Source organism: Polypterus senegalus, chromosome 4 (assembly GCF_016835505.1).
Source record: "Polypterus senegalus isolate Bchr_013 chromosome 4, ASM1683550v1, whole genome shotgun sequence".
NCBI lineage: Eukaryota > Metazoa > Chordata > Cladistia > Polypteriformes > Polypteridae > Polypterus > Polypterus senegalus.
This window is the reverse complement of record NC_053157.1, coordinates 138,423,027-138,441,406: the sequence shown is the minus strand read 5'-3', so window position 1 is coordinate 138,441,406 and position 18,380 is coordinate 138,423,027. Positions and strand designations below refer to the sequence as shown.

Below are 18,380 nucleotides of genomic sequence, written 5' to 3'. Positions count from 1 at the left end.
TGCTGAAAGGAACACATTTTATTTATATTTCCAGGTTTTGTTATGCAGCATGTTCATATTTGAATTTGTATAATTTTGACAGGATATATTTTTATGGAGAGCAAAATCTTTTGGGATATTTAAAATCTAAGTTTATTTTTATATAAAATTACATAAGAGTAAAGAAATTTGAATGTTTGTTCTTTTAACGTTTACTTTATTTCTAACTTGTATAATTTCGACAGGATATATTTTTATGGAGAGCAAAATATTATAAGTTGTTTAAGGTTTGAGTTGATTTATTCACGAATAATATTCCTGTCTGTTTTTACCATTCCTACCAAAGATATTTCTGTCGACTAAATAAAAATTCCTTCTATTTAAAATTTAAATAGAACTTGAACAAATACAAATAATATCCACGCAGACTTGCACGTAAGAGCGGGAGTCATCCGTTTTAACAAGCAGCGTATTGCACTGATACGAAATAGCTGTGTGTGTATATATGTAGATATGTATGTATATGTATATATATGTTTATATACAGTATGTGTTTGTGTTTGTATATATATATATATGTATTTGTGTGTATATATGTGTGTGTATGTATGTATGTGTGTATGTATTTATGTGTGTGTGTATATGTATGTGTATATATGTAGATATATATGTATGTATATATGTGTATATGTATAGATATGTATATATATATATATATGTTTATGTGTGTGTGTGTAAATATATATATATATAATATATATGACAACAACACTCATCACTCACAACAGTGACAAAACAATGACATTGACAATCATGTTACGTTATTTTCAAAATGTTTCCTTTTCTTTTTCATTGCTTCTTTAACACACTACTTCTCCGCTGAAGCCTTGGTATTTTGCTAGTATATATATATATATATATACTGCTCAAAAGAATTAAAGGAACACTTTTTAATCAGAGTATAGCATAAAGTCAATGAAACTTATGGGATATTAATCTGGTCAGTTAAGTAGCAGAGGGGTTGTTAATCAGTTTCAGCTGCTGTGGTGTTAATGAAATTAACAACAGATGCACTAGAGGGGCAACAATGAGATGACCCCCAAAACAGGAATGGTTTAACAGGTGGAGGCCACTGACATTTTTCCCTCTTCATCTTTTCTGACTGTTTCTTCACTAGTTTTGCATTTGGCTACAGTCAGTGTCACTACTGGTAGCATGAGGCGATACCTGGACCCTACAGAGGTTGCACAGGTAGTCCAACTTCTCCAGGATGGCACATCAATACGTGTCATTGCCAGAAGGTTTGCTGTGTCTCCCTGCACAGTCTCAAGGGCATGGAGGAGATTCTAGGAGACAAGCAGTTACTCTAGGAGAGCTGGAGAGGGCCATAGAAGGTCCATAACCCATCAGCAGGACCAGTATCTGCTCCTTTGGGCAAGGAGGAACAGGATGAGCACTGCCAGAGCCCTACAAAATGACCTCCAGCAGGCCACTGGTGTGAATGTCTCTGACCAAACAACCAGAAAGACTTCATGAGGGTGACCCAAGGGCCCCATGTCCTCTAATGGGCCCTGAGCTCACTGCCCAGCAGCATGCAGCTCGATTGGCATTCGCCATAGAATACCAGAATTGGCAGATGCACCACTGGTGCCCTCTGCTTTTTACAGATGAGAGCAGGTTCACCCTGAGCACGTGACAGAAGTGAAAGGGTCTGGAGAAGCCATGGAGAACATTATGCTGCCTGTAACATCATTCAGCATGAGCAGTTTGGTGGTGGGTTAATGATTGTCTGGGGAGGCATATCCATGGAGGGTCACACAGACCACTACAGGCTTGACAAAGGCATCTTGGCTGCCATTAGGTATCAGGATGAAATCCTTGGACCCATTGTCAGACCCTATGCTGGTACAGTGGCTCCTGGTGCACGACAATTCCTGGCCTCATGTGGTGAGAGTATGCAGGCAGTTCCTGGAGGATGAAGGAATTGATACCATTGACTGGCCACCACACTTTCCTGACCTAAATCCAATAGAACACCTCTGGGACATTATGTTTTGGTCCATCCAATGCCACCAGGTTGCACCTCAGACTGTCCAGGAGCTCAGTGATGCCCTGGTCCAGATCTGGGAGGAGATCCCCCACAACACCATCTGTCATCTCATTAGAAGCATGCACTGATGTTGTCAGGCATGTATACAAGAACACAGAGGCCATACAAAGTGCTGCGTACAATTTTGAGTTGCTGCAATTAAATTTTGGCAAAATGGACTAGCCTGCCACATAATTTTTTCACTCTGATTTTTGGGCGCCTTTGAATTCAGGGCTCTGTAGGTTGATCATTTTCATTTCCATCAAACGATGTGGCATCCTTTCGTTCCTAACACATTACCCAGTCTATATCAGTATATATATCCAGGAGGATTTCTTTTTCCCATTGAGATCTGATGTGTTTTAAAGTGTTCCTTTAATTTTTTGACCAGTTTATATATATATATATATATATATATATATATATATATATATATATATATATATATATATCATCAGAAAAAGAGCTGTAGAATAAGTACAAGTCTGCTGTGTGTTAATAATAGATTATTGTGTTCTTTCAGTTACAGGGACGTTTTAAGTGGGGAAAGGAATTCATTTGTAAAAATGCTGAGGCTGCAGTAAAGTAAGCCTTTCCTCATGAGCAAAATATGCTTAGAGGGGTGGTTTTAAAAATCACTTTAACTATAAGGATGGAAAAGGTTAGCTCCTGCAGCTGCCGTCTGAAATGCAGCTATGTATTTTAAAGACTTTTGTCTGGTGAACTCCAGACATGCACTGTTTACATTTATACTGATATTTTGATATGGTTTTCATGTGACAAAGAAAGAAACAAGCTTGACTGTACTCTGAATGACACACACATAGAAATTCATTTTTGCCATCTGTATTATATCTTATTTTCTATGTTGTTTATCACTTCATTGTCTCTTGTTTAATTGTTTCTTTATTTCATGAGAAGGCTTCTGCCAGTGTATTAATATATGGAGACTCTGGCAGGCTGCAGAGCAAGGGTGGAATGTTGTGGATTCCTTCCTGGGCATAAAAGAATGGATGAACTTTTTGTTTTTGCACAGATATTCAAAAGTTTCAGAGAGCTTACCAATCCTGTCTGTATGACGTTTATGGACTTGAAAAAACATTATGGTCCACACTCTCTTGTGAGTTGTACTATAATATCATAGGGTTTCAGAGCAAATCCATTTTGATACTTGTCTTGTATTAGAAGAAGTTGTATTTGCATAGGTGGCGTGAAGTCAACTTTGTTTTCTATGGATGTGGGACTCTACCATGGGTGGATATTGTGTCCTACCCTCTGATTCATGATTTCTTTGGGCATAATATTAAGACTCAGCAAAAGCAAGTCTTACTGATGTTGGTGGAAGATGTTGCCCTCTTACTTGTACTTTTCCGTCACAATCTAGAGCAGTTTTCAGTTGATTTATGTGCATGGTCAGGATGAAAGATAACACCTTGAAAGCTGAAGTTGTGTTTTTGTCCTGGAAAAATGTGCCGTAGGTATAAGATGAGAAGCTTGCCCACATGGAATAAGTCAAGTACTTCGGGATCTTGTTCACAGGTGTACATGGAGGTAGTCATGAGATTGACCACAGAATTGACGTAGGTGTGGAATTTTTGAGGATGAAGTAACAGGCAGTGGAGTGGGAGCTAAATCTTCATTAGTCTGCACCCCCGTTCTCACCAATGGTCACAAGCTCTGGCTCTTAATAGAAAGAATGAGATTGTACCTATCATTAGATTCCTGAGCATGGTTCCCGGATATCCAGGTATATTGTGTAAATGGATAAACAAACTGAAAAAGGGATGGACTGACACAGTGATAAAATGAGTATAGTTTTCAAAAAATGTCAAATAAATAAAATCTGTGCTCTTGTAGCCAGTTTTGTTAATGTTTAGTTATTGTTCAGTACAGTGTACCTACAATCCTAGGCATTACCAGTAGCTGTATTTTGTTAAGGTGATAAACAGGAATTAGTTTATATAAATGCTAAGCTTTGTGAAGTAGAAATATTTATTATGTTCGATCGACAATGATTTTTATGATGATGATCAAGAAATTGGAGCTACCACCTTTCATAAGAGTGCACAAACATTTTTCTCTGTTGTACAGGCAGATTGCCAAATCTAAACTGACCCAGAGTACGAGTGTGTGTGCAAGAGGGCTTCCTGTCTGAAAGAACAATATAGAAAAAGATGTCAACATAAGTGTGAACTAACTGTATTACTTTCACTTCAGGCTTGGTTTCACAGTGTAATTCTTCTTTGGTCTTTGGGGAGTTGATTATATTATGGCGCCTCTGGGGAATTTATTTTTTTTAAATTGATTTTATTATTGTTTCCTTTCTTTTAACTGCCACCATCATGATGTCCTTCTATATTTCAAATAGCATTTCACATCCAAACATGGTTTCTTGCTACATTAATTTTGACATAGTAGGTATCAGCTTATTTAAGCACCAGTGGTTGTAATATGACTCCTTCCGTACAAATAAAGCAAAGTAATTCTTACAAAATAAAATAAAAACTAATGGCTTTATTAGAATTTCAAGTTACTGATTAAGCACTCATGATTTCTGTATAGCCTGTTTTGAAAGCTCATTTGTTCACTTCACCTTGGTGTCAACATTACAATTCCAACTAATCTCTGGCACCTAAAAAAATCTGTAGCAGTTTTCTTTTTCTTGTAGTGATGCTCTTGCTGGTCGCAAACCCACAGTTGATGCAGCAAAAAGGACAACTTGATGAAGCTGTGCAAAAATACAATCAAGACAGGAATTGAAGAATATCTCAACACTTGGTATGCCAAGTTATTTTCAAGAACACAATGGACTTGTAACTTATGTCCAATTTAGCACAGCAATAATTAGTCAAACTGATACAGAGGACTTACTCTGAAAGTACTACAGTTTTCCCCACTCCTTAATTTTCTCTGCTGACTTCATTATAACTGGTAGGTAAATGTATAGTGTGGGCAGTAAAGGGCCATATGATTTCTTCTTACAAGAATGTTTTTATTATTTTCTTTTAAACATCCTAGTTCTGTTTTGTTTCCATGCAAGATTGCTTTGGTGTGTCAGTTTCCTTTTTCACACACGGAATAATAAGATCAGGTTGATGGGAGAAGGAAATAATCCTGCTGTGTGTAAACACTTGTTCTTTGTTAAAATGGTACCGCTCTAAAACTGAGTTTCAAATTATTCCTAATGTTGATAACACTGGCAAAGAAGTGCTGTAATTATGATTGGAATGGAGTGGGCTTCATAATTGGATTGAAAGAATCTGAACCATTCCATCTAAACAACAAGCAAAGAGACACCTTTAAATAGCCAGTCCAAAAACATTACAGAACTGAACTGCTTTTTTAGACTTCAATTAATATTCATGTACTGAAAAGTCAATCATCTGACAAATCCAGGACATCATTTTAATTTGAATAAAGAGATAATATGAGATTGATTTGGATTGTCAGTCATCCTGTAGTTGAACATGACATCAACAAACCGTCTCCCACTCTTTTTGCTAAAATACAGCCTAAAATATGTTCATGATCAATTTGTGGGCAACTGCATTTAAAAGTAAGGTGAAGTAAACAGAAAAAAATGTAGTTTTAACCGTAGCAAAACTATCAGAACTTCTAAAACTGATTTAGTATTTAACTCTGAGGCACTGATATTTACTAAAAATATGTCTAAATCTGAATTTATAAATTGTGTTCAAAAGCAGGGGCAGTGGATAACAAATGGTCTCATAGCTCTAAAGTCTAGAATTCAGATCTGAGCCTATTGACTGTTTCTTAACATGTTATCCCCATTGCTTCATGGGTACTTCTTTTTGCCCTAACCATGTCCCATTTAAGTTTATCCATCCATCCATTTATAAACCCATTTAATCAATTTCTGAATTGCATTAGCAGTAGGCACAAGGCAACTCCCATACATAGGTGAGGTAATCATAAAATTGTCATGTACATTTTTTGAAAACTATTTGGATGCCATTAATACTGCAGTTTCTTGAGATATAGCAAGAAAAATAAATACACTATGAGTCAAAGTATGTGGACACTCTTCCAAATTTTTGAGTTCAGATGTTTCAGCTGCTGACCTCGACTCGGGACGTTGTGGGTCGGTGGGAGGAGTACTTCGAAGACCTCCTCAATCCTACTAACATGCCTTCCAATGAGGAAGCAGAGCCTGGGGACTCTGAGGTGGGCTCTCCCATCTCTGGGACTGAAGTCACCGAGGTGGTCAAAAAACTCCTTGGTGGCAGGGCCCCGGGAGTGGATGAGATACGCCCAGAGTTCCTTAAGGCTCTGGATGTTGTAGGACTGTCTTGGTTGACACGTCTCTTCAACATCGCATGGACATCGGGGATAGTGCCTCGGGATTGGCAGACTGGGGTGGAGGTCCCCCTCTTTAAAATGGGGTACCGGAAGGTGTGTTCCAACTATAGAGGGATCACACTCCTCAGCCTTCCTGGAAAAGTCTATTCGGGGGTTCTGGAGAGGAGGGTCCATCGGATAGTCGAACCTCGGATTCAGGAGGAACAGTGTGGTTTTCGTCCTGATCGCGGAACAGTGGACCAGCTCTTCACCCTTAGCAGAGTCCTGGAGGGTGCATTGGAGTTTGCTCGACTGGTCTACATGTGTTTTGTGGACTTGGAAAAGGCATTCGACCGTGTCCCTCGGGGAATCCTGTGGGGTGTGCTCCGGGAGTATGGGGTACCGGACCCCCTGATAAGAGCTGTTCGGTCTCTGTACAACCGGTGTCAGAGCTTGGTCCGCATTGCCAGCAGTAAGTCGAGCCCGTTTCCAGTGAGAGTTGGACTCCGCCAGGGCTGCCCTTTGTCACCGATTCTGTTCATAACTTTTATGGACAGAATTTCTAGGCGCAGCCAGGGTGTTGAAGGGGTCCAGTTAGGGGGACTCAGGATTGGGTCACTGCTTTTTGCAGATGATGTTGTCCTGTTTGCTTCATCAGGCCGTGATCTTCAACTCTCTCTGGATCGTTTCGCAGCTGAGTGTGAAGCGGCTGGGATGAGAATCAGCACCTCCAAATCCGAGAGCATGGTCCTCAGCCGGAAAAGGGTGGAGTGCCCTCTCAGGGTTGGGGGAGAGATCCTGCCCCAAGTGGAGGAGTTCAAGTATCTCGGGGTCTTGTTCACGAGTGAGGGAAGAATGGAGCGTGAGATCGACAGGCGGATCGGTGTGGCATCCGCAGTGATGCGGGCTCTGCATTGGTCTGTCGTGGTGAAAAAGGAGCTGAGCCGTAAGGCAAAGCTCTCAATTTACCAGTCGATCTACGCTCCTACCCTCACCTATGGTCATGAGCTATGGGTAGGGACTGAAAGAACGAGATCGCGAATACAAGCGGCTGAAATGAGTTTCCTCCGCAGGGTGTCTGGGCTTTCCCTTAAAGATAGGGTGAGAAGCTCAGTCATCCGGGAGGGGCTCAGAGTAGAGCCACTGCTCCTCCGCATCGAGAGGAGTCAGATGAGGTGGCTCGGGCATCTGATCAGGATGCCTCCTGGACGCCTCCCTGGTGAGGTGTTCAGCACGCCCAACCGGGAGGAGGCACCGGGAAGACCCAGGACACGCTGGAGGGACTATGTCTCCCGGCTGGCCTGGGAACGCCTTGGGATTCTCCCGGAAGAGCTGGAAGAAGTGGCCGGGGAGAGGGAAGTCTGGACCTCTCTGCTCAAGCTGCTGCCCCCGCGACCCGACCTCGGATAAGCGGAAGAGGATGGATGGATGGATTTCAGCTGCTCCCATTGTTAACAGGTGCATAAAGTCAAGCACATAACCATACAATCTCCATTGACAGACACTGGCTTTAGAAAGGGTTGGTGGTGAATTGAAACGTGGCACTGTCATAGGATGACACTTTTGCCACACATCATTACATGAAATTACTACTCTGTTAGATCTGCCCCAGTCAGTTGTAAGTGCTACTATTCTGAAGTGGAAGCTTTTAGGAACGGCCACAGCTCAGCAACGAAGTAGAAGACTATTGTCACAGTAGGGGGCAGTAGTGCTCCCTTGAACCCTCAGGTACCACGCCAAACACCTGGTAAAAGTGCTACAATTATTCTTTTTATTATAACAATGTGCACTAATCACCCTCCACTCCACACTATTCATAAACCACAATAACAATAATAAATCAATAATAATCACAATCCTCCACTCCCAGACGCGTTGCCCTCCTACCACCCAGCTCAGCTCGCCGTCTGGGAGTTCCCTCAGTCCTTTTATATTCCCTGACCCGGAAGTATTCCCAGTCCCCAGTCAATGTGATCTTGTATCACTTCCGGGTCAGGTAAAAAGTACTTTTCTTCATCCCGGAAGTCCATCGCTCTTCCTATGACGAACTTCCGGGTCAGAGTCTACAAATAAGTCTTTGGTCCTCCCTGTAGCTCCCTCTTGCGGCCCCTGTGGTATCCAGCAGGGCTGAGGATAAAAACTACATAGTCCATGACTCCCTGCTGGTCTTAGGGGCACCTCCATACTGCAGGGAGGGCTCCATCTGGCGGCTTGGGGGACTTGGCCGGGATAAACTGCCGGGCACAGTCCAAACTATGTAAATTCACAGAGCAGGGCTGTTGAGTGCTAAAGCACGTAGTGTATCAAAATCACCTATCCTGTGCTGCATCACTCAAAACAGAGTTCCAAAGTTCTTCTACAAACAACATCAGCACAAGAACTGTGTGTCAGAAGCTTCACGAAATGGGTTTCTATGCCCAAGAAGCTGCTCACAAACTTAAGATGACTATGTGCAAAGCCACAAGTCAGCTGGAATGGTGTAAAGTATGCTACCTTATGACTCTGGAGCAAAGGAAATGTGTCCTCTGGAGTGATGAATCACACTTCACTATCTGGCAGTCTCATAGACAAATCTGGGTTTGGACTGCTTGGTAACTAAGTTTGGCGAAGGAAGGGTAATGATCTGAGGTTGTTCTTCTGGGTTTGGGCTAGGCCCCTTAGTTTAAGTGAAGGGTACTGTTAATGCTGCAGCATACAAAGACATTTTATACAATTGTGCACTTCCAACGTTGTGGGAATATTTTGGGAAGGGCCTTTTTCTGTTCTACCATGACCATGTCCCGATGCACAAAGCCAGGTCCACTAAGACATCGTGTACTGAATTTTCTTGAACTTCACACCCTCCACACTCCAAATCCCTGACCTTAACCCCATCCCTGAATACCTTTGGGATGAATTGGAATGCTGATTGCGAAGCAGGTCTTCTCATGTTACATCAATACCTGACCTTACAAATGTTCTTTGAATAAGCATAAATTCACACAGATATACTCCAAAATCTTGTGGAATGTCTTCCCTTAAGAGCAAAGGCAGGTATAGCTGCAAAGGTGGAAGGGAAGAATTCCATATTAATGTTCATGGTTTTGGAGTTATGGGGTGCCCAACAAGCTCATACTGGTATGATGTTTAGGTGTCCACAAACTTTTGGCCATATAGAGAAGGTATTAGAGCATCTGTCTATCCATCATCATTTATTTTCAGGGTCATGCTGGCTAGGTATTTTCCTGTCAGTAAATGGCGCAAAGTATTAACAAACACTGGATGGACGTCACTGATAGCAGATAGCAGAAAAGCAAATTAACATGATTCTTATTCATTTTTTAATCTTGTGACTGTAAATTTTTAATTTGATAAAGTTTAATGTTAATTTCAATAGAACATCATTGTTAGTCTGTATCACTTGATTCTACTTTATTTTATATCCAGTTTTGCTAGTGAGGTTGCATCAGCAGTGTGTCATTATTCTTAGCAACTGTTCAAGATCTGGAACATTTTCAAATGTTACCAGTCTTTTAGACTTTTCTCAGCGGGCCCTGCCTTGTATACTTATCTTAAGTACATTTGCAAATCATTTCAGGTGACTCCACTCGATCCAGTGCAACCCCAGTTATTTTCTGGGGTCCTACCTTATTTTTGAGCTTTTAACCTTGTCAAGGAAAGTGAAACATTAAACAAGGTACTTTGCTTCACATGCAAAGTAATTTTTTCTACATAAATTCAAACTAAACAGAAAATACTATATATTACTGCTTAGCTGTTTAATATGTATATTATGGTGACATATTAATTACTTTTTTTTAACTGCTCATTGCACATCCCAGACCAGCAGGTTGCAGCTGATGGTTCCCAGCTGGGACTATTGGGACACTGCTACCTATAAGGGAGCATGAAGCCTGTAAGATGCTTCCATCTTTAAAAGACTTGGCCCATTGATTCAGTGCCTATAGAAGCTACCGAAGTTAATGCCAGCCTAGTGGCTTTACAGATATGGGAGACCATCCTTGAATGAAGTTTAAGTGACAGTCATTTCTAGTACAAAAAATGTCTAGAATCAAAATGTGAGTCATCCTTGCACAAGGATAGATTTTGCTATTATTTATTTTAATAAGTACGTGTTCCTGGTAGTCATAATTAAGTTAATATGCTCACCATTGTTTCAGTAATATTACAGTATTTACAAATATTAAATATTGGGCAGCATGGTGACACAATGGTAGCATTGCTGCTTTGCAACAAGAAGACCAGATTTTGCACTCCATGTGCCCCATATGTGGATTTTGCATGTTCTCCCCATGTCCATGAGGGGGTTTATCTTGGTGCTCTGGTCTCCTCCCACAGACCAAAGACTTACAGGTTAGGTGTGTTGACATTGCTAAATTGCTTCTTGTGTGTGTGTTTGTGTTCACCCTGTGATGATGGACTGGCACTCTGTTGTTTCTGACTTGCTCCAAGTGATTGCTGGGATAGGCTCTAGATGCCTCACAACTCTGCAGTCTGGACATGTGGGTAAAATTGATAGAGAGATGGATGGATGTTTAGTATTTTTGCTTCTTGATTGAATAATGACAAACACTTTAAGAATGTTTAGTATTTCTTCCTTATTATCGATGGAGGAGAACTTAAGACAATTTATTTGTATGTATTCTCAGGATTTGTAACATGGTTCAGATTGCTTTCCATGGCAAAGAAGAGTTTTATAGTTAAACACACTACTACACTTACTTAATCTAGATGTAGATATAGAAATTTATCATGGTGCCACTCAACACAAGGGATGAAATAAACCTGTATTGGAAGGCTGTTTATAGCAGGTCATACTATGCATACGCATACACACACTAACTAACACTCCTTCCAATTCAGTTTCACCAATTAACCAACCAAATACATATTTTGGATATAGGAAGACAATAGGAGTACCTGGTGATAAACCCCACATAGATATGAAGGGAATGTGCAAACTCCACAGAGAAGGTTAATGGCAGGTGATTGGTTTCCTGAACTCTGGAGTGGTAACATACAGTAGCTTACCACTCTGCCACCATTTCTTAAAGAAAATATTATGTTTATTTATAAAAAAAATTGTAACTGCATTAATCACACTATTAATCGTCACTTTCAAACATCTTGTGGCACATACTAATACCTCTTGAATAAATTATATTTTTTGATTATTTGGAAATCTTTTAAGCTTACATATCTTGTCCTGTGTTAGCTCCTGCTTTTATTGTCATGGTTCCGTGGTTTTGTTTAGCAACCTTTAATCTCAGTAAGTGAGACAAAAATGAATGTAAGGACTTAAGCTAACAGAAAGTCTGATCTAGTAATGAACCACATGTCTGCTAAATAAAAATAAAATGAAATAAACTTGTGTTGACTCATGGCTTGATATAAACCATTTACATTGCATGAGCTTCCTTAGTAAATAAAGTAGCATGATTTGAATAATACAGTAATATAATTTAATTTGAAATGAAACCAAAGCCGGATGTCATAAGGACTGCATTAAGCGGTGAACCCTCATGCCCCCACACCTCCTTCCAAAAGGATATCATGAGGTGAGGAGTTGTCATGGTAGCAAGATATTTCAGTAAGTGAAGCCAAAAATAATTTGGAGAGTATGTGTATGCTTGTGATTTGTGTGAATGTCTGCAGCCCACTGTTTATGCCTTGAACAATTCTGGGAAAAATGTTAACATACTCAGTGCTGCTGGAAGTTATTTTCTAAAAAATAAATGTAAGTGAAAACAGTTTAGATGTTCCACATTTAACTGTAATATAAATTAAAGGTTTATTTGGAGGTTATATAAAGATTTGTAATATCTGTGCTATGGATCCATTGTTAAGTCTGATTTTTTTTTCCAAATTTTTTTAATGTGAAACCAGTTCTTGTATCAATCAAACATGTTAACTTTTAAAATAGTCGGTACAGCTTCTGTACTAGTAATCATAGGAAATGCAGTACTGTACACTTTAGTTCTCTTGAAACACTAAAGCCAGTTATTGTTGGCATTACTTACAGTACAGAGGTGTTTATTTTTTTTAAATCCATCTACCAATTATCAAACTGACATAATCCAATTCATGATCCTGACATTGATGTTATTGTTTTGTATGATTTACTAGACATTTCTTCCTTCCTGTAGCTGTTAATGAGTTATAAATAAAATTATAGCTAACAATGTCAGGTATTACTGTTTGCTACCATTTGTACCTGTTCCTGAGTTCATCTCCTAACTGGCAAGATATTTTAATCAGTATATATATAATGTAGAGAGAGAGAGATGAGAATATGTTATAGGATTATAGTGCCAGCCTGGTACCATATTTAATAGAAGGTGATTTGTTTCTGGCAAATTCACAAAGAAAATGCTTGGCTAGTATGGGACACTTGGACCTAACAGGAAGAAAGGTCTTCAAGTTGAAGATGGTTTTCATGAGGATCTGTCCTGTCTTAGCTCTGATCCTGTAATGAACAGTGACTTTCAATCGCATTGCTGTTTAAATGCAGCAGGAATGAGAAGGGGCAAAAGTTCCATCAAGGTAGCAGAAGTGATGTAATTTTCTGGTGGGATTTTCCTCCTCCATTTAAATGAAAATTCAGGAAGATAATTACTGACTGCAAAACTTTCTCATTGATCTCACCCTTTTATTGGTCTACTTCATTTTTATCCCCTTCATTTAGGGAGTTAGATGCTCCTCAGGTTTGCAAATTGTACACTAGCTGGAGTTTCCAATGTGAAAAAGGAGAGCAGGAATATAATTAATGACATGTTCCACTAAGACTAATCTAATTAAGAAATTGGTAGGAATGAGAACAGTAATCTTTAAGATTAAAAGTAAGAACCACTGTTCTAAAAACCAGTTAGGTTATACCTGGCATATTTGTTGAGTTCTAATATTCAGAAGGTTGTATTTTCTGGAACCCCTTCATGCATTTTCTAATTTTATTTTTTTACTACAGAATTGTAGATGACTGGTGAAATAGAAACCAATGCTAAACAAGTTACCAGTCAATTTCAGGGTAACTTACATTAAAATTCTTGGCCATTTTAAACTCTGTAATTAACCTAACATAAATATTACCTGGAATATACCCAGATAAAATTCACCAGAACAAAGGGAGATTATGCAAGTTTACACAGAAAGGGACAATGTCAGGAATTTAACAAATGACCTTGAAATTGGCAGAGAGTAGCACCAGCTTCAGTGCCTTCATGCCATCTGTTTGTGAATCACAAAGTTACAAATGAAATGAGCACTTTACAAACAACATAAGATATGACAGGATACACTAATTGCTAAAGTGAATTCCAAAGCTACAAGCCCATTCCATGGAAGTTTGCTTGTCTTACTCATGCACTAGTCTACATGGGTCACTGTGCCTTTGCAATCAAACCAGGGGAGTAAAAGACCTTTCATTCTGTCAATGTTTGTGTACATTTGTAAGACTCATTATGGTGTGCCACTAGTTAAATCAACATTGTGATTGCAAAATTTTCCAATTGTGTTCTTTCCCAGACCCTCCCCTACATATACTTGTCTAGTATAACCTGTAGGATCTCTGATCACACTGATGTGACATGTAAAGTAAGTCAAAAAATACTTGAGTGTGTTATTGGTCTTAATAAATGTTGCACTGCAGTGCTGCTAAATTAACTGGGCTTTGTTTAGCATCTTGAGTCAAGGCAGTCAGAGAGGAAAAATCAATTTGTATTACCAGGGGATTAGAAAAGCCGTTAGTCGGCTCTACACATTTTTTCCATGTAAATTAAAAAAATATTTTTAACATTTTCTTTTATTGCATTTAAGTAAAAGGCTTTGGTTTATATGTTTGAAATTTTGCTTAAGGCATTTAAACAAAAAATGTGAATGTTTCAATTATTAGTGCATGTCTTGTGCTTTGTTTGTGGCAGTATGGTTCTCAGAAGATTTTGTATGTACAGTATGAATTTATTTCTTTTTGAATTTATGTTTTTTGTACAGTTTTTTTGTTTAATTGCTTTAAATAATCCCTCTTTTCAGATATCAGATTATAACCTATATCCAGATATCTCCATTGTTGAAGTCCCCCCCCCGTGATTCATGTCTGAACTGCTTCCAGGTTAGATAACATTTCACCTATTTCAATGAAAGATTGCTTTCTCACTTGTGTCTTTGAATATGTCTATTCAAAACGTATTGTTTTTACTGTTTGAGACTAGTATATTTAAAATAAGGAAAAAATTAACATCTGGGGAATATATGTCTTAATCTGTGTGACAGGGAATTGATAATGATACAACAGAACAATAAAACCTTCTAAAATGTACAGTAGCAGTCATATTATTTGTCACTCTAGCTCAAACTGTTGCTTTTAAAATCCTGAAGGTAAGGGCTTTGTACCCTTTTGTTCCCAAACATCATGTGCTAGCAAGTGTGCAGAATAATTTTCAAACAGTGTTCCAAAACACAAAACAATAGATATTTTAAGTTGATCTCAGTTACATCATATTTATTTTCAAAATCAACTTATTCCAGTTCAGGGTTGATGGAGGGCCCGAGCTTTTCTTGGCAGCATGTAGAACAGCTTAAGAATGTACATTCCATGAGAAGTCATAGCTGAGGCCTTCTCTGCCTGCCCTGGGTACAAGGCACAAAACATCCTTACATGGGACAGCAGCCCATTGTAGAGCACAGTTTTACACACTGCCAGACAAGCCAGTCAACATTATCTGCAGGTCTTTGGGATGTGGGAATAGTCATAGTTCTGTAGAAAAAATGACTTACACAATGTGCAAATGTCATGCAGTCAGTTACAAGGACAGAATATGAGCTGGAGACTTTGGGGGTCTGAGTCAGCAGTGCTAACTGCTAGGCCACTGTGCTTGACCTTCAACATTATGAAATGTATTATACTAATATTTAATATTCATGAGGTTGCCTACAAGAAAGTATTAGATTTGGATTTTTAGCTCCATCATCTAGATTTCAACTAAGATACATTCTTCTAGTGGTTTTTCTAGTAGTGAGGATTGTTGTTACTGGTACTGAAATCTTTGTTCTTGTCCTTGTAGACATTTTAATTTACAGAAGTCTTCTGTACCTGTTCCTCCAAAATTAAAAAATCCTGACATTAAAAAAAATTCACCACACTGAGTTACTCAATATGATTTTTGTTTAACATGTCTGTGTTGCATCCAGTCCCTGCCAGTGCCAAAAAACAAATATTGCATGGCAAATTCTCAGATGTCCTGCTTAGAGCTTAGTGGTTGCTTTGCCAACCCACCTTTCGCACCTTAATTTTATTCACTTGTGTTCTTCTATATTTTCACCTTGGGATTGCTTGCACAGATCAAGCTAATAGCATGAAACATTCTATAAAAGCACTATAAGTTTCCTATTTGTTAGTATAATCTAAAAGTTGATTGAGCTTTTTTCTCTTTGTTATATGCTGGTACTTAATGCTTCTCTATTTTTGTTTCCAGTTGAGTCCTCCATGGAGATCATGTCTGTATATGTGGCTACAAATGGCAGCACGACAGATGTGGTGAATCGGAATGCCCATGCAACACCCCCCAACTCTCTCAGTCTACGTTCCTCTCACAATGAACTGCTCAATATTGAGGTAAAGCATACTGAGGTCAAGAACAACACACCACCTAAATGTCGCAAGAAGTATGCCATGACTAGTATTCAGAGTGCCATGGGTCTGAGTGAACCATCAGCACAACCCTTATTGAGTGGCAATTCATCCTCTTCCACCGCCAACTCTTCCACATCTGCAAACCCTAAACTAGCCAAAAATGGGGAAAACCAGCTGCGCAAAGCAGCTGAGCAGGATATGAACAAAAATCTTACCACAACTTCAACAGGTAGTGGTCGCAACATAATCTCAGAGAAACTAGAGGGCAAGGAGACCAAAGCACAGGAACCTCCCTTTTCTGGATCAGTTCAACCTAGGAGAACCAAGAGCTTCCTTAATTACTATGGCAGCAGTGATGGGTCTGCTGGGGAGGAAGAACCCTTACTTGTGGAAGAGTTATCCAACAAGATCAAGGAACCTCCTGCCTCCGATGTATTGCTGAATGGTGACTTCTTGCCCAGTAAAAATCAGAATAGGCCATCTAGTCCAGAGGAAAGCCAGATGTCCTGTGCTTCCTCCAGCCCAGAAACTAAAAAGGATCATCCTAAAACGGGGGCAAAAACGGACTGTGCACTCAACCGAATCCAAAATTTGGCACACAGTGATGAAGACTCCAGCTGGACAACCCTGTCCCAGGACAGTGCCTCTCCAAGCTCACCAGAGGAAGCAGGTAATGTACTGTTTGAGTTTATTTTGTCACTTGTGTTAGGTATGTAGGATCTGCTGTAGTCACCCTATTGTTACTCTGAAGTTTGATCCAATCAAATTCATGTGTCCTGTTTTGTTTTTTTATTATATCCAAATGATTTACTAACTCTGTGATGTTGTGGGACTCTGATCAACTAGAAATACAGTATTTATGCCATAACACTTTTTGTGTTAGTCGCAAAGGTTCAGTTGTACTGAAACATTTATTAGGATACAAGTTTGCACTTTTTTGAAAAAAATAGATGACACAGAGGAAACCGACAAACAAATTAAGAACTGTGTTTTATTCTGGTGTGAATTCATTATTTTACATTTTCATTTTTCAGTTATAGAATAAAGCTTTTCTAAGTGTTGTCAAAATATAAAACCATTGTTTGTGGTCTTCTTAATGTGAAATGCTTATGGGCTACCTTGCCTATCTGGCCCACAGAACCTTCACACCCCTTTTAATTTATAATATAAAAACTATTACAAGTTTTTCAGTTTACTTTTTAAAGATACTGTGATGTGTAATAGATAATACTTAATTTTTATTTAGATTTTTAGTTGTTTCAATAAATGCTGAGTTAATATGAGGGATTGTTTTTATGTTGGTTTGGTTTAGGTGATTGTTTCAAACACATTAAATGGTGCTTTAAGCTATTAATTTTCCGTGAGGAAGGTAAAGTAGCAGTATTTAGAACTTTAGAATTTATATTAAGGTAGCCAGGTCTGTTGCCATATTTGTTATCAAGTACTGCTTTCTGTGTTAGATTGCATCATCTACATATTGCTGAGGTGTTAAAAACATAAAAAGGCATAAGGCAGATATTTTGTCTCATGACTTTAATGTTTTATGTATTTTTATTGTTTTCTCCTTTTTTATTCATTCCCTTTTTAACTCTTTCAAGTCTCATGTTTGGTTTCTCCTTTGTGTGATTGTTTTGCAATGCCTGTTTTTTATTTAAATACTTTGAATCCTCTAAAGCAGTGGTCCCCAACCTTTTTGACACCAAGGACCAATTTTTTCAGGGACCAGTGGAATGGGGGTTCAGGGTGGGATCGTAGGGCAGTTTTATACACAATTTACATTACATTTCTATTATTATTAAGTTATAATATTGTAATAGAAATTATACAGCTTACCATAATGCAGAATCGGTGGGAGGCCTGAGGTTGTTTTGCTGCAACCAGACCATCCCATTTGGGGATGATGGAAGACAGTGACACATGAAGTGTGTTGCTTATGTTCAGTCTACTCCGTAATCTCGTTTTGGTTGCTGTCACTGCAGAAAACGCTGCCTTAAAAAGATAGGATGTCAGAGAATGAAGCACACTTTTCAGTGTTTTTGTGGCAACCTCAGGATATTCCGCCTTGACTTTAATCCAAAGCATATGGAGATTTGAAGTTGTTTCAAACATACTTTAAAGGCCACCATCATTTGTAGCCTCAAGCAGTTGATCCTCTTCAAGCACAGACAAAGTTGATTCACCTGGCTTATTCACAAATGGGTCACAGATCCATTTCTTCCCATCTCAGGCCCTGGCTTGGTATCTTTAACAACATCTGCTAACGTTTGAAACATATCAAAAAACCCAATGTTCACTCATCAGCCCCATAAATCAAGTTTGGCTTTGAATGCAGCCACTTGATCTGCCAACTTGAACAACGGGTATCTTCTGCCTCTGCCCCACATGCTG

The 18,380-nt window shown here is 39.0% G+C and overlaps 1 protein-coding gene across 12 annotated transcripts in view; it reads left to right on the top strand.

Annotated features, from left to right (window-relative positions):
* The window catches only part of apbb2b (amyloid beta (A4) precursor protein-binding, family B, member 2b), a 336,334-nt gene that overhangs the window by 127,583 nt on the left and 190,371 nt on the right, over positions 1-18,380 (top strand). For 11 of the 12 annotated variants that reach the window (XM_039751336.1, XM_039751338.1, XM_039751341.1 and 8 more), the window contains 2 exons: positions 14,393-14,471; positions 15,835-16,662. In XM_039751336.1, the coding sequence (XP_039607270.1) occupies positions 14,453-14,471; positions 15,835-16,662 (847 nt within the window). In that variant the 5' untranslated portion in view covers positions 14,393-14,452. Of the gene's footprint in view, positions 1-4,736; positions 4,847-14,392; positions 14,472-15,834; positions 16,663-18,380 lie in introns of all 12 variants that reach the window. The other variant, XM_039751337.1, reaches the window with a different exon arrangement.